The sequence below is a fragment of the Spea bombifrons genome, chromosome 3, assembly GCF_027358695.1.
Source record: "Spea bombifrons isolate aSpeBom1 chromosome 3, aSpeBom1.2.pri, whole genome shotgun sequence".
NCBI classification, from domain to species: Eukaryota; Metazoa; Chordata; class Amphibia; order Anura; family Pelobatidae; genus Spea; species Spea bombifrons.
In genome coordinates, this window is record NC_071089.1 from 240,398 (window position 1) to 261,748 (window position 21,351).

Below are 21,351 nucleotides of genomic sequence, written 5' to 3' on the forward strand. Positions count from 1 at the left end.
CCGAGACCGAACAGGGAGACTCGCCGCAGGGCTGCTGAAAGGTAAGCACAAGGAGGGGGGGGGGTAAGGGTAGATAATAGGGAGAGAGAGGAAGGGTAGATAATGGGGGGGGGGCGGCACTTTAAAATTCGCCCCAGGCGGCATTTTGCCTTGGGCCGGCCCTGAGCGCGAGGTCTGTCACTTCACACCTCGCTTTACTGCTCCCTAATAATTACGCGCCGGCAAATGATGCGGAACGCCGGGATATGACGTCGTACCCCTACGCTCGGCAGCAATAGCCGGCACGTAGTGGTCAGTAGTAAAGCGAGGTCTGAAGTGACAGGCCTCGCGCTCCCACCACAGGATGGAGGATGAGGTAAGAGATGGGGAAAAAGGGTTGTAAGGGTAGTGTGTGTGTGTATGTATATGAATGTATGTGTTTTTGTAAGCTTGTGTGTGTATGGGCAGGTGTATGTAAGAGCAGTATAGGTATTTGTAAGGTGGTGTGTAAGGGCTGTGTATATGTGTGTAAAGGCAGGTGTGTGTAAGGGCAGTGTATGTGTGTGTATATGCGTGTGTAAAGGCAGTGTATGTGTGTGTGTGAAAGGGCAGTGCACGTGCATATGTGTGTGTGTGTGTGTGTGTAAGGGAAGTGTATATGTGTGTGTAAGGGCAGTGTATGTGTATTTATGAGCAGGTGTATGTATGGGCAGTCGTGTATGAAGGGCAGGGTATGAGTATATGTGTGTGTAAGGGCAGGTGTGTGTAAAGGCAGTGTGTATAAGCAGTAATGTGTCAGGGCAGTGTATATGTGTATGTAAGGGCAGCGTATGTGTATATGTGTGTGTGTAAGGACAGTGTGTGTGTATATGTGTGTTTATGGTCAGGTGTGTGTAAAGGCAGTGTGTATAAGCAGTAATGTGTCAGGGCAGTGTATATGTATGTGTGTATGTAAGAGCAGCATATGTGTATGTGTGTGTAAGGGCAGTGTATGTGTGTGTGTGTGAAAGGGCAGTGCACGTGCATATGTGTGTGTGTAAGGGACGTGTATATGTGTGTGTAAGGGCAGTGTATGTGTATTTATGAGCAGGTGTATGTATGGGCAGTCGTGTATGAAGGGCAGGGTATGAGTATATGTGTGTGTAAGGGCAGGTGTGTGTAAAGGCAGTGTATCTATGTGTATATGTAAGGGCAGCATATGTGTATATTTGTATGTGTAAGGGCAGTGTATGTGTATATGTGTGTGTAAAGGCAGTGTGTAAGGGTCGTGGGAGGGAGGATAAAATTGGCCTTTTTTCATTAAAGAAAGAATCTCTGCTGCTGTGGACTACTCTTCCAGTTATACTCAGTCAGCATTATGGTGGACACCTGGCTGGCTGAGAATCATAGGAGTTGTAGTTCGCAGCTAGCATCTGCAGCTTTACTGTTAACTGCACTTCCCATGATGCTGAGCCAGCATCACGCAAGCAGTGTGTCTGGCTGAGCCTCATGTGAACTGTAGTTAACAGCAGATGATGTGACAGTTCTTAGTTGTGAATTACAACTCCCATGATACCCAGTCATGGTGGACACCTGGCTGTCTGAGCATCATAGGAATTGTAATTCACAGCTAACATCTGCAGCTTTATCTACTGTTAACTGCCCTTCCCATGATCCTCAGTTGGCATTACGGAAGTAGAATGTCTGGCTGAGCCTCATGGGAATTGAATTCAATGTGTTGGTTATTTTTAATTTGCATGACTGTGCTGACAGAAGGAGACACGGTGTATGCGCCGGGATACAGGAGGAGACACGGTGTATACGCCGGGATACAGGGGGAGACACGGTGTATACGCCGGGATACAGGGGGAGACACGGTGTATGCGCCGGGATACAGGGGGAGACACGGTGTATGCGCCGGGATACAGGGGGAGACACGGTGTGTGCCGGGATACAGAGGGAGACACGGTGTGTGCCGGGATACAGAGGGAGACATGGTGTGTGCGCCGGGATACAGGGGAGACACGGTGTGTGCCGGGATACAGAGGGAGACACGGTGTGTGCTGGGATACAGGGGGAGACACGGTGTATGCGCCGGGATACAGGGGGAGACACGGTGTGTGCCGGGATACAGGGGAGACGCTGTGTGTGCCGGGATACAGAGGGAGACACGGTGTGTGCCGGGATACAGAGGGAGACATGGTGTGTGCGCCGGGATACAGGGGAGACACGGTGTGTGCCGGGATACAGAGGGAGACACGGTGTGTGCTGGGATACAGGGGGAGACACGGTGTGTGCGTTCCGGGATACAGGATATTTAGTGGGCCCAGTGAGGGGTTACTTTGTACACAGTATTTGAAGATATTAATAATAATTTATAACGGTTCTCTTGTCTTTTGCCGTGTTTGTTCTGCCGGTGTGAGTGTGCGAGGCAGTCGTGCGAGGCTTGTGTCTGGGCTGTGGGCGGTGGTGACAGTTGTGCGTGTGTTGGAGAGACAGCTCGCTCTGCACCATCTGCTGCAGCCTCGCTGATCAGCGTTAATCTGGATGCTGGGATTAGCAGTTAGACTGGGAACGAGCGCTGGATGGGGGGGGTTGTGACTTCTGCCAACTCGACCCCCCCACATCTAATTACAGCTTTCTAATCCGTTCAGCCGAATGTTCCCAGTAACACCATTCACACCAGTGTCTGACATTTCTGTGCATTATCCACGGGGGCCAGCGGTGGGCCTGTCTATATCACTGTAAGGTGGTAGAGTTTGCATGTTAGTGTATGGTGTTACTGTGAGTGTGTGTGCATGTGGCGTTAGTGTGAGTATTTGTTACTGCATGTGTATGGTGTTAGTATGTGGGTTAGGGTTAGTGGTGTGAGGGAAGTTTTGTGTGTATGTAGGTATAAGTGTATCTTGTTGGAGTAAGTTTGTTAGTGAGTGTGTGTGTATTTTAATTATGCTGGGGGTAGGACACGTGTATGTCGTGGGGTGAGATGCAGGGTGCTGGGGGCAGGACGCAGTGTATATCATGGGATGCAGGGTGCTGGGGGTAGGACACGGTGTGTGTCGTGGGATGCTGGGGGTAGGACATGGTGTATGTGGTGGGGTGGGATGCAGGGTGCTGGGGGTAGGACACGGTGTGTGTCGTGGGGTGCTGGGGGTAGGACACGGTGTGTGTCGTGGGGTAGGGTGCTGGGGGTAGGACACGGTGTGTGTCTTGGGGTGCTGGGGGTAGGACACGGTGTGTGTCGGGTGCTGGGGGTAGGACACGGTGTATGTCGTGGGATGCAGGGTGCTGGGGGTAGGACACGGTGTGTGTCGTGGGATGCAGGGTGCTGGGGGTAGGACACGGTGTGTGTCTTGGGGTGCTGGGGGTAGGACACGGTGTGTGTCTTGGGGTGCTGGGGGTAGGACACGGTGTGTGTCTTGGGGTGCTGGGGGTAGGACACAGTGTATGTCGTGGGGTGCTGGGGGTAGGACACGGTGTATGTCATGATGTGGTGGGGTGGGATGCAGTGTGCTGGGGGTAGGACACGGTGTATGTCGTGATGTGGTGGGGTGGGGTGCTGGGGGTAGGACACAGTGTATGTCGTGGGGTGCTTGGGGGTAGGACACGGTGTATGTCATGATGTGGTGGGGTGGGATGCAGGGTGCTGGGGGTAGGACACGGTGTATGTCATGATGTGGTGGGGTGGGATGCAGGGTGCTGGGGGTAGGACACGGTGTATGTCGTGGGGTGCTGGGGGTAGGACACGGTGTGTGTCGTGGGATGCAGGGTGCTGGGGGTAGGACACGGTGTGTGTCTTGGGGTGCTGGGGGTAGGACACGGTGTGTGTGTCTTGGGGTGCTGGGGGTAGGACACAGTGTATGTCGTGGGGTGCTGGGGGTAGGTCACGTTGTATGTCATGATGTGGTGGGGTGGGATGCAGGGTGCTGGGGGTAGGACACGGTGTATGTCGTGGTGGGGTGGGATGCAGGGTGCTGGGGGTAGGACACAGTGTATGTCGTGGGGTGCTTGGGGGTAGGACACGGTGTATGTCGTGATGTGGTGGGGTGGGATGCAGGGTGCTGGGGGTAGGACACGGTGTATGTCGTGGGATGCAGGGTGCTGGGGGTAGGACACGGTGTGTGTCGTGGGATGCAGGGTGCTGGGGGTAGGACACGGTGTGTGTCGTGGGATGCAGGGTGCTGGGGGTAGGACACGGTGTATGTTGTGCGGTGCTGGGGGTAGGACACGGTGTATGTCGTGGGGTGGGGCGCTGGGGGCAGGTTGCTCTCTGTTTTCTGCCCCTGGGTCTGTGTAACGGTTCAGTCTCTCTCTTTGTTTCTTGCAGACTCTGCAGTCTGACCCTGAAGAAGCTCCTGGTTCTCAAAGAACTGGATCGTGACCTCAGCTCTGTCGTCATCGCTGTGAAATTACAGGTAAACAGCGCAGGGTAGACTGACAGCACGGGGAGGATCTGTGGGCTCTGGGGTTCACTACAGGTGTGAGCTCACTGACAGCTGGCCGTGCTACTCTAGTCAGTACTAACTCCTTTGTTACAGGGATCCAAGCGAGTCCTGCGCTCCAACGAGTATGTGCTGCCCCCTTGTGGTGTGATGGAGACAGAGCTGGAGCTGAGCTTCTCCCTGCAGGTGAAACTCATTATCCGTTCTTACACACGATTGGTGGATCTGAACGAGGGGACGTCTGTACTGCACTCCCTGAGGGTATTTGGGGTGATGCCTTTCAGCACAGAATTAAGGGTCAGAGTGTGTTAGTAGGAGGTATTCCACTGCAGATCCATGCCCCTGGGTCACCCCGTGTGGGGTATCTCATGCCTGTGCTGTTAATTCATTCCCCCAGGTACCGTATTTACTCGATTATGAGATGCCCTCAAACTTTGGATCTTGATATTAACCTAATCATGTGATGACTCTATGTTGGGAAAATCATAACCACTCATTTTTCTTTTGTTGCTCTCACTCACGCTTTCTCTCACTCTCATTTTCTCTAACACTAACTCTCTTTCACACACTAACTCACTCTAACATTAACTCTCTTTCACACACTAACTCACTCTAACACTAACTCTCTTTCACACACTCACTCTCTCTAACACTGTTTCACACTCTCTTTATTTACACTCTCTCTCATGCTCCCTCTCAGTGTCTCCCTACCTCCTCCTCCGACCGCTTCCGTGTCCCTGTCTTCTTCCCGCAGCTCTGCTTCTTCTGTTTCTTCTCGTTCTTCTGTCTTCTTTCTTTGCTCCGTTACCCCGACAGTGAGGGTGAGTGATAAGCCCATAACTTGGGTGACTTTGTGGCGGATCTGAGGTCTGAATAAAAGACAACCTCGATTATAGGATGATGGTTTTTCCTCCAGATAATATCTTCTGAAAAAACTTTGTTTTATAATCCAGCAAATACGGTACTTTTTTGTCCCGATACAGTCTGCGGTTAACCAGCGGCAGCCTCTCGGGGTATTATTTCCCTCACATTGCTTAACTGCCCCGTGGCTAACTGTCCATGGCCTCTTTCTCCTCCAGTACCCGCACTTCTTAAAGCGAGATGCCAACAAGCTGCAGATCATGTTACAGAGGAGGAAGCGATACAAGAACCGCACCATCCTGGGGTACAAGTCTCTGGCTATTGGAGTTATAAACATGGCTGAGGTTAGAAGCCCCCCGTCCTCCCTGCATCTCCATTCTTTGTGTGGTCTCTGCTCTCACGTGCCGCTCTTCCGCAGGTGATGCAGCACCCAACGGAGGGTATGAGAGTCTTGGATCTTCACAGCAGCAGGAAGGAGCCCACTGTCCGCGTGGCTGAGATCAGCATCCTGTCCCTGTCCAGTCAGCCCATCGACCACGAGGAGGTGAACGTGCCGGCGCGGCCGAAGATCAAGGGCCTGGGTAAGAGACACCAACAGTCTACTGAGACACCTGAGCAGGGAGAGAGGGCAGGCACATCTGTCTGAAGGCAGGGAGGGGGCACAAGGGACTCCTCAAGAGGCAGTGAGAGGGCAGAGAGGACTCATCAAGAGGCAGGGAGGAAGCCAAGATGACTCAGAATATAAGGGAGTGGTAGAGGAGACTTGGCTGGGGCAGAGAGGACTGGGAATATGAGGGAGAGGTAGAAGAGACTTGGCAGGGGCAGATGGGACTCGGAATATGAGGGAGAGGTAGAGGAGACTTGGCTGGGGCAGAGAGGACTGGGAATATGAGGGAGAGGTAGAAGAGACTTGGCAGGGGCAGACGGGACTCGGAATATGAGGGAGAGGTAGAAGAGACTTGGCAGGGGCAGACAGGACTCGGAATATGAGGGAGAGGTAGAAGAGACTTGGCAGGGGCAGACAGGACTCGGAATATGAGGGAGAGGTAGAAGAGACTTGGCAGGGGCAGACAGGACTCGGAATATGAGGGAGAGGTAGAAGAGACTTGGCAGGGGCAGACAGGACTCGGAATATGAGGGAGAGGTAGAAGAGACTTGGCAGGGGCAGTGAGGACTCGGAATATGAGGGAGAGGTAGAAGAGACTTGGCAGGGGCAAAGATGACTTGGAAAACAAGGAAGGGGCAGAGGCAGAGGGGACTCGGAATATAAGGGAGAGGTAGGGGAGACTTGGCAGCTACAGGGCAGGGGCAGAGGCAGAGAGGACTCATCAGAATAGAAGGGAGAGGTAGAGGAGACTTGGCATGGGCAGGGAGGGGGCAGAGGTTATTTATCAGAATATAAGGGAAAAGTAGAGGAGACGTGGCAGGGGCAGGGAGGGGGAGAGAGGTCTCGGAATATAAGGGAGAGGTATAGGGGTGTCAGTAGTACCAAGGTGCATGTCACATGGTGGGCATATAAGTGGCTAAGACCCCAGTGCCCTGTAGCTCCATAAATCAGTCCGCGGCTGGCCATCTTTTCCAGATATGGACCGTTACTGGGAGGAAGAGGAGTACGAGGACAGCTACTCCTCAGAGCCAGAGGGAAGTGACGAGTGCCAGGGTCAGGTGAGAACGCAATACATCAGTGCCAAGTATCACCGCTCAGATGTAACACGCCTTGGAGGTGCGCGGGAGGCAGAGGGTGTGCAGCACAGAGCGTGCCATACAGAGAGCTTTAGTGGAATGCGTGGACTGGAAATCATTGGACTGGAAATCATTGGATTAAAACATGTTGTTATACGGAGTAGTGGTTACAGGTCTACACCATTCAGCTCAAGTTTCTGTATATAAACAGCACCGAGCTCCTCTCTCGGCAGTGTTTCTGTCTTTGCAGTGAGCTCTGTTCTGTACCCCTCTGCTGGTGTCCGGGGCGTTTGGGATTGATGAAGGGTGCAGTTATATCTCATCTCACGAGGTGAGTGATGGTGGATCTTCCCTCTCTGCAGGACGTGGACGACGAGGAGGATGAGATCAGGAAACCAAAGAAGCTCGGCAGGAAGTTAATGCGCAGCACGTCTCTTAACCGGCAGGTAATGTGGGGTCCCCGGCAGGTAATGGGGAGGTCCCCGGCAGGTAATGGGGAGGTCCCCAGCAGGTAATGTGGGGTCCCCGGCAGGTAATGGGGAGGTCCCCGGCAGGTAATGGGGAGGTCCCCAGCAGGTAATGGGGAGGTCCCCGGCAGGTAATGGGGAGGTCCCCGGCAGGTAATGGGGAGGTCCCCGGCAGGTAATGGGGAGGTCCCCAGCAGGTAATGTGGGGTCCCCGGCAGGTAATGGGGAGGTCCCCGGCAGGTAATGGGGAGGTCCCCGGCAGGTAATGTGGGGTCCCCGGCAGGTAATGGGGAGGTCCCCGGCAGGTAATGGGGAGGTCCTCTTTGTTGTGTGTAAGGGCAGTGTATGTGTATATGTATGTGTTTTTGTAAGCTTTTGTGTGTATGGGCAGGTGTGTGTACGAGCAGTGTAGGTATTTGTGTGTAAACAGGTGTGTGTATGTGCGTAAAGGCAGGGGTGTGTAAGGGCAGTGTATGTGTCTATGTGTGTTTATGGGCAGGTGTGTGTAAAGGGAGTGTGTGCGGGCAGGCACAATTTTTCATTCTTGCCTCGGGCACAAAAGGAGCTAGCTACGGCTCTGGTGGCAGAGGGTAATACAGTGAGGGTATTAAACATGCATGGGATAGACATACGTGTTATCGTAAATATTAATGCTGACAAAGACATAAGAAAACAGGAAATGTCTAGTCTATGATATATTCACGGGTTATCCATGAAACCGCGCCAAGACGTCTACTCTATGCCTTTTCTATATATATATATATATATATATATGTGCAAAGGGTTACGTATAGGCCGTTCTTAATTATGCAGCTTAAGAGGCGTTACCTCCTTGAAAAGTAACCAATCAGAATATATATATTATTAGAAGTAAATAAGAGGTTATATAAACCATGTAATCTAAACGTGTAATCAGACAAGGCTTCGATGTATGTGTGTTGTGTGCCTTGTCTCGATTCTGCGCATGATCTAAATAAAGGAAAACTCTTTCTGAGGAGAATTCGACCATTAATTCAACCAACAATACGGCTCCTGAATCTAAGACGAGACCAACGACTGATTAAGGTTTGCGTCTTTACTGCAGGAGAAATGGGCGACTAGACGGGGCCAAATGGGGCCAATCTGGGTTTCTATGTTTGCATCAGCCGGACATGCGCAGTAGAGTGCCCGGTGCTTTGTGGCCGTATTCGCTTTGTAACTTCGGGTAAAATGTTATTTTTCTTCTTTTGCAGCCAAATTTCAAGCAGAAGTTTGTATCGTTACTGAAGAGGTTCAAGGTGAATGACGACGTGAGTACGAGGCGCGGGCGCTGACGAGAACCTCCCGTCGGCTCGCAGATTTTTGTGTCATTCTCTGTCTTCTCTCGTTTTCCTCGGCTCGCGGGCAGCCTCTTGACACGGAGCACACATGTCGGGAGCCGGATGAGGAGGAGGAGCTGGGGCTATTGTACGACAGTCTGGACGAGTGCAACAACAGCGAGAGCGGCTTCGACATTGAGGACAACGACAGTGTCATGAGCACCCCGAAACCCACATTAAGGTGAGAGACCCCCAGATGACCCCGATTTTTTTACATGTAGAGCCAGCGCAATGGGATGCATTGGGGATTGTGATGCGGGGGATCAGGTATCCCAGCAGGGTTTGGACAGATCGAACAGGGGACATCATCAGGGCATTCCCTACCGAACGGCGTCCCTCGCGCCGGCAACCTTTACAAACGATCAGTCAGCAGGAGTCCAGCAGTGGGAGATGTACCTGTCCGTCCTGAAGGGATTGATTGAATGCCTTTTTAGGACCTTCATGTACGTCCATAGGGGACTGAAGGTGTTTAGTTCATTAGGAAATGGGGGAGGGGATCTGCACGATCTTCCCTGGATTTACTTTTCTGCCTTTCAGACGATATTTCGAGGGGATTTCGAACTCTGGATCCCAGACAGAGATCGGCAGCATTAACAGCCAGAAAGGGACCGACAAGACCTTCAGTGCAGTAAGTAGAGACAGCGCGTGTCACTGGCATAGCGTGCGCCTGCGCGATGTGCTATGGCCAGAATGGAGCTCTCCGAAAACTGCTCTGGATCCCAGGGTTCTCCTAATAACGATTAGAATGTGACTTCGATGAATCTGGATGTCAGGAGAGATGGTAGAAGTCTTGCGTTCTTCTTCCAGCCTCAGAGGTACCAGGACGGAAAGCTTGAGATCTGCTTCGAGGAAAAACTGTAGAAGTCATCATAAGCGGAGGGGAGAGTTAGGGTTATAATCCCTTTGGACGGATCCGGTAAGAAGGCGTCAGGACCTGTAGCTTCTCCTGAAGAAGTTAATAGTAAAAGCGAGAAGCTTGAGGACCCCATAAATTCAGATTTTCTTTAATGTGCATCATGCGATTGCTGCAATCCACGCGATGTCTGGAGTCCCGATCCGCTGGGAGTACCTGATCCAGACACAAATACCAAGGCTTTTGCCATATTGACCCCTTTTTTCCGATCTTCGTGCCGAGACATTGCCCGTTCTGGACCCCGCGCAGACGTTCACTTTCTCGTTGGCCAATCACATGATCCTGCTAACGGTGCTGGGGGGGGTTCTCGCGTCTTCCTCCCAGACGGCTGACATCTCATGATATCCATAACCGACCCAAACATGCTTTTGTGTTCTGCGGATGAAAATGGTTTCGCCGCCAAACGCCAAACGCCAGGGAGCCTCTGCAAGGAAGGACCAGCCTCTGTGGAAATGTCACCAAAAAAAAGACGCCGAAGCCCAGAGGTAGTCCGTAGGAACCTGATTTACGGCACCTTGGTGGAAGAGATTATTATTTCCCGATTTACCAAAGCGGTGGCTTTGAATTATAATGTGGAAAGGATTGGGGATTTTGGTGAAAGCGAACAGATGGCGGAAACGTATAATAGCGCAAGAGCCGTTTGGGGCCGCGCATGCGCTCTGTATCCCCCGGTAACCTGCCGCCGGACCGCCGTGTAACCGATCTGTGTCGTTTCGCAGGATGCTGACGGTTTGCGAGTTCCAGGAACATCTCGATCTGAGGACGTTGACACCCGTCCTGCGATGGTGAGTTACCCGTTAGAGGCCGGTCCACTGACCCACCATGTTAACCCTTATAATGCTGACCTGCCGGCATGCATTTTATATATTTTTTTTTAATATGCGAAGATGGACAGTTTTGGGGGTCTCGCTGGCTGGTTTTGCCCGAGTCCTGTGTTTCCTTCTCTAGTTTGGTATATATTGGTGTCTTGTTATTTACTATCGAGCCTCTCCTCCCTAGCAGGTGCCTTAGACGTGGTATACGTGCAGATCCGCGCATCGAGCACAGAGCTCAGGGGGGCCGCCCTGCTGGAGGATGCTATAATATATAGAAAAGTAAATGAAGATACACCGCGTGCATCGGTGGGTTACGCGTCTCCTTCACACAATCGCTTTTTGTCCTTTATTAGGAAGGCAGTGATTCTGCCCCAGGGGGGGTCCTGGCTACCGATCTCACCACCTGGGACGGCGCAGAAAGGGTGCCACACCTGGGCATGCTTGGCAGGGCCGAGTCACAGATCATCATGTCTCCCAGGTAAGCGGATGAAGTGTTTAGTGGCAGACCTTTCAGGTAAACTGCCACTGATGGGAGGGTACGAGGGGCAGTGTGGTGGGTCGTTAGGGGTAGGTGGGCCGGCGGCTAATACAGAGCAATGTCTGGAGAGCTGTCTGGGGGTAATGATCTGCTCGGTTAGAAGCTGCAGCTTGACCTTCCACCCCCAGACAGGAAAACAAATTAACCCGCGGCCCTCGCAGCATCTCTATGAAGGATCGGCAGAGCTCCCGGGCCCAGAGTGACCGAGGAAGCAGCTTGGAAGGGGAGAGCTCCCCGGACTCTCGGCTCTGCAGCCAGGTGAGTGTCACCTATCTGCCCCTCCACGCTACCGGTCTTATCGGAGGTCATTTAGCTCCTGTGTAGGGCATTTAGATCCAGGCAGGGGCTGTTCGTGTTTCCTGGGGCAATAAATGGAAGGTGTTTGGTGGATTAGTTTAAAGAGGCCGTGTCGCTCCATTAGTTTATTGTGAGTCGAAGGACAAATGCGGAGCAGATGAGATGCCACCGACGAGACCCAAAGTCTGGTGAACCTGTCACACGGAGGCCCTTCTCTTTAGCCAGACGCGTTCCGCAGCCAGAAGCTTCAATGTATTATCCATACCTCTGGCTGCCAGGCCGGACCCCTCAGCAAATGCATCTTCACCCCTGGGGCATGTAGCGGTAACACGGCCAGTCTCACGCACCTTCGAGATCTTCAGCCAATAAGAACGTTTAACAAAATACAGTAAATATTGGCTGTTAAGTACTTGTCTCGACAGGTAAAGGGGCAGATGGCGTCTGTGAAGAGTCCCTTGGGCTCTTTGTGGTTTCATAGCCGGTAGAGAAGTGCAGGCCAAACGGCAAATCCCCTAATACATGCAAAGCTTTGCCTACACGCGTGTAATAAGACGCCCGCTGCGTAGTGAGTGTGTGTTGTTGGTCGTGCTCTCAGGTGCCACGGAAGTCGGTGTTTGATGAACTGAACGAGATCCTGGGATCTGAACAGCATCTTCCAGACAGCATCGTCCTGCTCAGCACCTCCGAGTGGCAGGGGCAGGTAGGACATGAGGGGGTGGATCCTGGGGGGACGTTTGGTAGGAGATGGAGGGCCATATCATGGGGTGGCATTTACCCTGGCATGGATTGGTAGGAGATGGAGGGGCAGGTAAACCAGGTTCAGGCAGGTAATGCTAATTGCTTCCCAGCCCCTAGCACATGCACACTCACTCTCACATTAACGCACACTCACACAAACTGACGCAGTCACCACAACACACACTCTAACAGAACATACTTACTGTATCCCATTCTCTCCACTCGCATTTCAAACTTCACTCCATCGCACTTAGCACCCTAACCTGGAACGGAGCTTTCACCACACGGTCAGGTAATGAGTAGTTACGCTCCTACCTGCGCCAGGTGGACACTCCAAGTTGTAGCAGCCCGGTTCGAATAACAGGGGGCAAACCAAGGGAAATACCCCCCCCCCGGCCATCCTGCCCCTGACAGGCATACTAATACACAAACTCGCTGTAACACCCCGTCACTCTGATTTCTGGCTTTGTTGCCCCCTCCACAGTATCTCAACGAGCAGCTGAAGGGGAAGCTCATGACGGTGTCCACGTGTTCCTCGGCAGACGTTCAGGCTGCCTTCAGCGGCATCATTACTCGCATTCAGAGATAGTAAGTGGTCCTCAGACAGGTGACGTCTCTCTCATCTCCACTTACCCAGTCCTGATCGCTGTCTCTCGTTCTCCAGCTGTAACTGTAACTCTCTGATGCCGCCCCCGGTGAGGGTCCTGATTGCCGGGGATCAGAGTTATCTCAGCGTCATCCTCAGGTTCTTTGTGGAACAACTGGCCGGGAAAACGCCGGACTGGCTCAGCTACCTGCGCTTCCTCATTCTGCCACTAGGTGAGAACAAACCCTAAAAGTTTGGTGCTTTTTTAAAGAAAAAGTTTTTTTCTTTAAAAAAGCACCAAAAAAACATGCTGCCACTCTGCCCCCCCCCCGAGATATGCTACCACTGTCCTCCCTCCCCGAGATATGCTGCCACTGTCCTCCCTCCCCGAGATCCGCTGCCACTGTCCTCCCTCCCCGAGATCCGCTGCCACTGTGCTCCCTCCCCGAGATACGCTGCCACTGTCCTCCCTCCCCGAGATACGCTGCCACTGTCCTCCCTCCCCGAGATACGCTGCCACTGTCCTCCCTCCCCGAGATACGCTGCCACTGCCCCCCCTCCCCAACTTACCGGAGCAGACTCCCGGGTGTCTTGCGGGGTCGGCGGGGGACATCTACGCAATACAACTTCCGGTGCCGGCACCGGAAGTTGTATTGCGTAGATGTCCCCCGCCGACCCTGCAAGACACCCGGGAGTCTGCTCCGGTAAGTCCGGGGGGGTGCAGAGGTAAAACGCATCCGCACGATGCGCTTAGACAACCTCCCGTGCCGGCAACCCCCCCCCCCCGTGGGAAGTGCTGGCAGGGGAGGCTGTCTGAGCGTATCAGACAGTAGGATACAGGTCCCCTGCACCGCTGCGGGGGATCTGTATCCTAACCCCGCTGCCTGCCCGGCACCCGGGACTGCATGTCCCGGGCGTCGGGCGCTAGACCCCGAATATAGGCCGCACCCCCACTTTAAAGTCTTACGGTATTACCCCTAATATAACATAATCCAACACAGAACATATTACCCCTAATCTAAAATAATCCCACACAGAACATATTACCCCTAATCTAACATAATCCAACACAGAACATATTACCCCTAATCTAACATAATCCCACACAGAACATATTACCCCTAATCTAACATAATCCAACACAGAACATATTACCCCTAATCTAACATAATCCAACACAGAACATGTTCCCCCTAATCTAACATAATCCCACACAGAACATATTACCCCTAATCTAACATAATCCCACACAGAACATATTACCCCTAATCTAACATAATCCCACACAGAACATATTACCCCTAATCTAACATAATCCCACACGTTCTGATGTTCCCCATGATGTAACATGATGTTCCCCATCAAGACCGTTCTTCTTCTAAAGTAGAGTTTTAAGGGACACAAATCCCCCCCCTCCATGCACAAACTATTCACCCCGCACTCTGTTTCTGCCCCCTGGCCTGGGTATGTTTATATGTTCTCTCTTGCAGGCCCTCACCCTGTGGCAAAGTACCTGGCCTCCATCGATAGTAAATACAGCTCCCTTTTCATGGATTTAGCGTGGAGGGACGTGTTTTGCCAAGCGGAGCCTCCCGCGTCAGGTGAGAGTTTCTGCCCTCCTTGGGGCAGGTAGAAATCTGGCAACCATTTTGTAGAAGAGTTGTGATTCCGTGTCCTGTCACCTATAGACCGTCTGGATGTGGCGGGACGAGTGTCGCAGTATCTGACCGGGGCGTCCGTCACGCACCAGCTCTCTATTTCTGAAGCAATGCTGACTTACCGGCAGCGGAGGTGAGCGGGAGCGTGCGCCGCCGGGGATCTGTATGTCGGGGGATCTGTGATGATGCGAATGTTTATTGCCTGACCACGCTCTGTGTGTTTACACCTTTAGCACAGACCCGCAATGTTGTGCTCGGGGTACAAAGGCTGTGTGGTGTGTGTGATTTCTGCCCCCGGGCGTCCATAAACAGCCTCCACTTGCCCAGCATCGGGCTGCAGTTGCCCAGCATCAGGCTGCTTGAAGTTCTCTTTGGTGCTGCAATTGGCCGGTAAATACCCTCACCCCCGGCCTATTAACCGGTTATTATCTGTCAGCCTTACCGGTCCATCTCAGCGAGACGCCGGTGCCGCGGCATCAGTGTTCAAACCAGATTTACCCCTGACTAATGGTGATGAGCGAGAGGAGAGAGGAACTGTGTGTGTATAATATACATGTGAGTGTATGGTGTTATTGTGAGTGAGTGTGGGTTACTGCATGACAGCAGAACGCGTGTATTAGTGTATGTTGTAGCGTGTGTGAGTGTATGGTGTTATTGTGAGTGAGTGTGTGTTACTGTATGACAGTAGTACGTGTGTATTAGTGTATGGTGTTATTGTGAGTGAGTGTTACTGTATGACAGTAGTACGTGTGTATTAGTGTATGTTGTAGCATGTGTGAGTTTATGGTGTTATTGTGAGTGAGTGTGTGTTACTGTATGACAGTAGTACGTGTGTATTAGTGTATGGTGTTATTGTGAGTGAGTGTGTGTTACTGTATGACAGTAGTACGTGTGTATTAGTGTATAGTGTTATTGTGAGTGAGTGTCAGGACTCGGGTGATCAGGTCGGGTAGGAGCCCATGCGCAGGGGATACTTGGGGTTCAGTCTGTAACCCACGGTGCATGATTATGCAAACAAAGATACCACAAGCAGAAATCCAGGTAATGCAGTGAATTTTATGTATATAACAGAACCAGCAAATAAGGGTAATATAGACTAAGCAAGTAACCGGACGTATGGCAAAATAAATATAGGTAATAAGTCTTTTGGCAGGGAGCCCGCTTGGAAGGGCACGACAGACAGAGAGCCCGCTTGGAAGGGCACAAAAGGCACACAGCCCGCTTGGAAGGGTACGAAAGGCACACAGCCCGCTTGGAAGGGTACGAAAGGCACACAGCCCGCTTGGAAGGGTACGAAAGGCACACAGCCCGCTTGGAAGGGTACGAAATGCACACAGCCCGCTTGGAAGGGCACAAAAGGCACACAGCCCGCTTGGAAGGGCACAAAAGGCACACAGCCCGCTTGGAAGGGCACAAAAGGCACACAGCCCGCTTGGAAGGGTACGAAAGGCACACAGCCCGCTTGCAAGGGTACGAAAGGCACACAGCCCGCTTGCAAGGGTACGAAAGGCACACAGCCCGCTTGCAAGGGTACGAAAGGCACACAGCCCGCTTGGAAGGGTACGAAAGGCACACAGCCCGCTTGGAAGGGTACGAAAGGCACACAGCCCGCTTGGAAGGACACAATAGCAGGGAGTCCACTTGGAAGGACACAATAGCAGGGAGTCCACTTGGAAGGACACAATAGCAGGGAGTCCACTTGGAAGGACACAATAGCAGGGAGTCCACTTGGAAGGACACAATAGCAGGGAGTCCACTTGGAAGGACACAATAGCAGGGAGTCCACTTGGAAGGACACAATAGCAGGGAGTCCACTTGGAAGGACACAATAGCAGGGAGTCCACTTGGAAGGACACAATAGCAGGGAGTCCACTTGGAAGGACACAATAGCAGGGAGTCCACTTGGAAGGACACAATAGCAGGGAGTCCACTTGGAAGGACACAATAGCAGGGAGTCCACTTGGAAGGACACAATAGCGGGGAGTCCACTTGGAAGGACACAATAGCGGGGAGTCCACTTGGAAGGACACAATAGCGGGGAGTCCACTTGGAAGGACACAATAGCGGGGAGTCCACTTGGAAGGACACAATAGCGGGGAGTCCACTTGGAAGGACAATAGCGGGGAGTCCACTTGGAAGGACACAATAGCGGGGAGTCCACTTGGAAGGACACAATAGCGGGGAGTCCACTTGGAAGGACACAATAGCGGGGAGTCCACTTGGAAGGACACAGTAGCGGGGAGTCCACTTGGAAGGACACAGTAGCGGGGAGTCCACTTGGAAGGACACAGTAGCAGGGAACCAGAAACAGTACAGGTGCAGAGCCACAGCAGGAAGGTCCATAGACTTCAATACAAAGGCCCTGACTGAAGGGCAGGGCAGGTTCATAAAGGCAGGGCAATCCAGGTAACAATGCCCAGCTGGATGTAGACTAGGGCTCAACCCAGGTAACAAGGCACACCTGAGTTCTGAGTGCTCCAGAGGGCGGAGGGAGGCCACTAGTGGTAGCAGATGTAAATGGCACAGGTATGAAAAAGCCATGGTTCCTGACAGTGAATGTGTGTTACTGTATGACAGTAGTATGTGTGTATTAGTGTATGTTGTAGCATGTGTGAGTGTATGGTGTTATTGTGAGTGTGTGTTACTGTATGACAGTAGTACGTGTGTATTAGTGTATGGTGTTATTGTGAGTGAGTGTGTGTTACTGTATGACAGTAGTACGTGTGTATTAGTGTATGGTGTTATTGTGAGTGAGTGTGTGTTACTGTATGACAGTAGTACGTGTGTATTAGTGTATGTTGTAGCGTGTGTGAGTGTATGGTGTTATTGTGAGTGAGTGTGTGTTACTGTATGACAGTAGTACGTGTGTATTAGTGTATGGTGTTATTGTGAGTGAGTGTGTGTTACTGTATGACAGTAGTACGTGTGTATTAGTGTATGGTGTTATTGTGAATGAGTGAGTGTGTGTTACTGTATGACAGTAGTATGTGTGAATTAGTGTATGTTGTAGCGTGTGTATTAGTGTATGGTGTTATTGTGAGTGAGTGTGTGTTACTGTATGACAGTAGTATGTGTGTATTAGTGTATGTTGTAGCATGTGTGAGTGTATGGTGTTATTGTGAGTGTGTGTTACTGTATGACAGTAGTACGTGTGTATTAGTGTATGGTGTTATTGTGAGTGAGTGTGTGTTACTGTATGACAGCAGTACGTGTGTATTAGTGTATGGTGTTATTGTGAGTGACTGTGTGTTACTGTATGACAGTAGTATGTGTGTATTAGTATATGTTGTAGCGTGTGTATTAGTGTATGGTGTTATTGTGAGTGAGTGTGTGTTACTGTATGACAGTAGTATGTGTGTATTAGTGTATGTTGTAGCGTGTGTGAGCGTATGTTGCTGGCTGGAATTTGTTACTGCATGGTGTTAAACAGTGTATTGACGCTTGTAGATTGTGTTAGCGTGAGTAGAGTTTGGTGTCAGTGTGTGTTACTGGACTGTGATAGTGTGTGGGTCAGCGTCTGGAGTTAGAGTTTCCGAGGTGAGTCTGGGGTAGGTGGCGTGAGTGAAGGGACTGTAGCGTGTGTACTTGTAAGAGTATGGTGTTAGAGAGAGTTTGTGGATCAGAATGCGCGTGGGAGAAGTACAGCACCCGGGGGCCGTTACCCCTAAGCTCACCCCTGGATATCTGGAGCTCTACTACAAGTGACTGGAGCTTTCTGGTGATGATCTGTTCCTGCGAGTCTTCTGGGTCCCTGCTTAGTATCTCATCCTATTGGGATCATTGTTTGTGATCTGCTCTAGTAGGTAGTCTAGATCCTTGTTGGGGATCTGTTACTGTAAGGTGATTGTTGGGGATCTGTTACTGTAAGATGGTTGTTGGGGATCTGTTACTGTAAGATGGTTGTTGGGGATCTGTTACTGTAAGATGGTTGTTGGGGATCTGTTACTGTAAGGTGATTGTTGGGGATCTGTTACTGTAAGGTGATTGTTGGGGATCTGTTACTGTAAGATGGTTGTTGGGGATCTGTTACTGTAAGATGGTTGTTGGGGATCTGTTACTGTAAAGTGATTGTTGGGGATCTGTTACTGTAAAGTGATTGTTGGGGATCTGTTACTGTAAGATGGTTGTTGGGGATCTGTTACTGTAAGATGGTTGTTGGGGATCTGTTACTGTAAGATGGTTGTTGGGGATCTGTTACTGTAAGGTGATTGTTGGGGATCTGTTACTGTAAGATGGTTGTTGGGGATCTGTTACTGTAAGGTGATTGTTGGGGATCTGTTACTGTAAGATGGTTGTTGGGGATCTGTTACTGTAAGGTGATTGTTGGGGATCGGTTACTGTAACATGGTTGTTGGGGATCTCTTACTGTAAGATGGTTGTTGGGGATCTGTTACTGTAAGATGGTTGTTGGGGATCTGTTACTGTAAGATGGTTGTTGGGGATCTGTTACTGTAAAGTGATTGTTGGGGATCTGTTACTGTAAGGTGATTGTTGGGGATCTGTTACTGTAAGGTGATTGTTGGGGATCTGTTACTGTAAGATGGTTGTTGGGGATCTGTTACTGTAAAGTGATTGTTGGGGATCTGTTACTGTAAGATGGTTGTTGGGGATCTGTTACTGTAAGGTGATTGTTGGGGATCTGTTACTGTAAGGTGATTGTTGGGGATCTGTTACTGTAAGATGGTTGTTGGGGATCTGTTACTGTAAGGTGATTGTTGGGGATCTGTTACTGTAAGATGGTTGTTGGGGATCTGTTACTGTAAGATGGTTGTTGGGGATCTGTTACTGTAAGGTGATTGTTGGGGATCTGTTACTGTAAGATGGTTGTTGGGGATCTGTTACTGTAAGATGGTTCTTGGGAATCTGTTACTGTAAGGTGATTGTTGGGGATCTGTTACTGTAAGATGGTTGTTGGGGATCTGTTACTGTAAGGTGATTGGGGATCTGTTACTGTAAGGTGATTGTTGGGGATCTGTTACTGTAAGATGATTGTTGGGGATCTGTTACTGTAAGATGATTGTTGGGGATCTGTTACTGTAAGATGGTTGTTGGGAATCTGTTACTGTAAGATGGTTGTTGGGGATCTGTTACTGTAAGGTGATTGTTGGGGATCTGTTACTGTAAGATGGTTGTTGGGGATCTGTTACTGTAAGGTGATTGTTGGAGATCTGTTACTGTAAAGTGATTGTTGGGGATCTGTTACTGTAAGGTGATTGTTGGGGATCTGTTACTGTAAGATGGTTGTTGGGGATCTGTTACTGTAAGATGGTTGTTGGGGATCTGTTACTGTAAAGTGATTGTTGGGGATCTGTTACTGTAAAGTGATTGTTGGGGATCTGTTACTGTAAGGTGATTGTTGGGGATCTGTTACTGTAAGATGGTTGTTGGGAATCTGTTACTGTAAGGTGATTGTTGGGGATCTGTTACTGTAAGATGGTTGTTGGGGATCTGTTACTGTAAGATGGTTGTTGGGGATCTGTTACTGTAAGGTGATTGTTGGAGATCTGTTACTGTAAAGTGATTGTTGGGGATCTGTTACTGTAAGGTGATTGTTGGGGATCTGTTACTGTAAGATGGTTGTTGGGGATCTGTTACTGTAAGATGGTTGTTGGGGATCTGTTACTGTAAGATGGTTGTTGGGGATCTGTTACTGTAAGGTGATTGTTGGGGATCTGTTACTGTAAGATGGTTGTTGGGGATCTGTTACTGTAAGATGGTTGTTGGGGATCTGTTACTGTAAGATGGCTGTTGGGGATCTGTTACTGTAAGATGGTTGTTGGGGATCTGCTGATGGAGTTAGTTCCCTGCTGGGGATCTGTTGCTGTAGTTAGCTGATATCTGGGGATCTACTTTATGCAGGTTTTTGGGATTGTTGTGAAAGATCTATTCTTGTTGAAGGGATATCTGCAGAGTATTTGTCCCCGGGGGTGGCTGGGATCATTCCTGGGATCTGGCCCACGCTGTAGGGAGAGCTGGAGAGATTTCATGATGGATATAAAACATGTCTTGAGATCACGCACGGAGGCAGATGCCCTGGACAGTCTGTGTATATCCATCCAGCATAAGTGTCCCATAAGCTGACCTCATACATCTGATTGGCTGCAGTGTCCTGTTAGATGACCTCATACGTCTGATTCGCAGCAGTGTCTTGTGGACTGACCTCATACATCTGATTGGCTGCAGTGTCCTGTGGAGTGACCTCATACTTCTGATTGGCTGCGGTGTCCTGTTGAGTGACCTCATACGTCTGATTGGCAGCAGTGTCCTGTTAGATGACCTCATACGTCTGATTGGCAGCAGTGTCCTGTTAGGTGACCTCATACGTCTGATTGGCAGCAGTGTCCTGTTAGGTGACCTCATACTTCTGATTGGCAGCAGTGTCTTGTGGACTGACCTCATACGTCTGATTGGCTGCAGTGTCCTGTTGTGTGACCTCATACGTCTGATTGGCAGCAGTGTCCGGTTGGGTGATCTCATACGTCTGATTGGCAGCAGTGTCCTGTGGAGTGACCTCATACTTCTGATTGGCTGCAGTGTCCTGTTGAGTGACTTCATACGTCTGATTGGCTGCAGTGTCCTGTTGAGTGACTTCATATGTCTGATTGGCTGCAGTGTCCTGTTAGATGACCTCATACGTCTGATTGGCTGCAGTGTCCTGTTGACTGACCTCATACGTCTGATTGGCTGCGGTGTCCTGTTGAGTGACCTCATACGTCTGATTGGCTGCAGTGTCCTGTTAGATGACCTCATACTTCTGATTGGCAGCAGTGTCCTGTTGAGTGACTTCATACTTCTGATTGGCTGCAGTGTCCTGTTAGATGACCTCATACGTCTGATTGGCAGCAGTGTCCTGTTAGGTGACCTCATACGTCTGATTGGCAGCAGTGTCCTGTTAGGTGACCTCATACTTCTGATTGGCAGCAGTGTCTTGTGGACTGACCTCATACGTCTGATTGGCTGCAGTGTCCTGTTGTGTGACCTCATACGTCTGATTGGCAGCAGTGTCCGGTTGGGTGATCTCATACGTCTGATTGGCA

At 50.7% G+C, this 21,351-nt stretch overlaps 1 protein-coding gene across 3 annotated transcripts in view; it reads left to right on the forward strand.

Annotated features, from left to right (window-relative positions):
* The window catches only part of LOC128482685 (phosphofurin acidic cluster sorting protein 2-like), a 47,248-nt gene that overhangs the window by 11,624 nt on the left and 14,273 nt on the right, over nucleotides 1–21,351 (forward strand). For all 3 annotated transcript variants that reach the window (XM_053458536.1, XM_053458538.1, XM_053458537.1), the window contains exons 3-19: nucleotides 4,286–4,373; nucleotides 4,497–4,586; nucleotides 5,480–5,605; nucleotides 5,680–5,842; nucleotides 6,844–6,926; nucleotides 7,307–7,390; nucleotides 8,644–8,700; nucleotides 8,799–8,950; nucleotides 9,307–9,397; nucleotides 10,402–10,467; nucleotides 10,851–10,975; nucleotides 11,164–11,293; nucleotides 11,928–12,032; nucleotides 12,555–12,658; nucleotides 12,735–12,889; nucleotides 14,147–14,257; nucleotides 14,345–14,447. In XM_053458536.1, coding sequence (XP_053314511.1) covers nucleotides 4,286–4,373; nucleotides 4,497–4,586; nucleotides 5,480–5,605; nucleotides 5,680–5,842; nucleotides 6,844–6,926; nucleotides 7,307–7,390; nucleotides 8,644–8,700; nucleotides 8,799–8,950; nucleotides 9,307–9,397; nucleotides 10,402–10,467; nucleotides 10,851–10,975; nucleotides 11,164–11,293; nucleotides 11,928–12,032; nucleotides 12,555–12,658; nucleotides 12,735–12,889; nucleotides 14,147–14,257; nucleotides 14,345–14,447 — 1,833 coding nt within the window. The remainder of the gene's footprint in view (nucleotides 1–4,285; nucleotides 4,374–4,496; nucleotides 4,587–5,479; nucleotides 5,606–5,679; nucleotides 5,843–6,843; nucleotides 6,927–7,306; nucleotides 7,391–8,643; nucleotides 8,701–8,798; nucleotides 8,951–9,306; nucleotides 9,398–10,401; nucleotides 10,468–10,850; nucleotides 10,976–11,163; nucleotides 11,294–11,927; nucleotides 12,033–12,554; nucleotides 12,659–12,734; nucleotides 12,890–14,146; nucleotides 14,258–14,344; nucleotides 14,448–21,351) is intronic.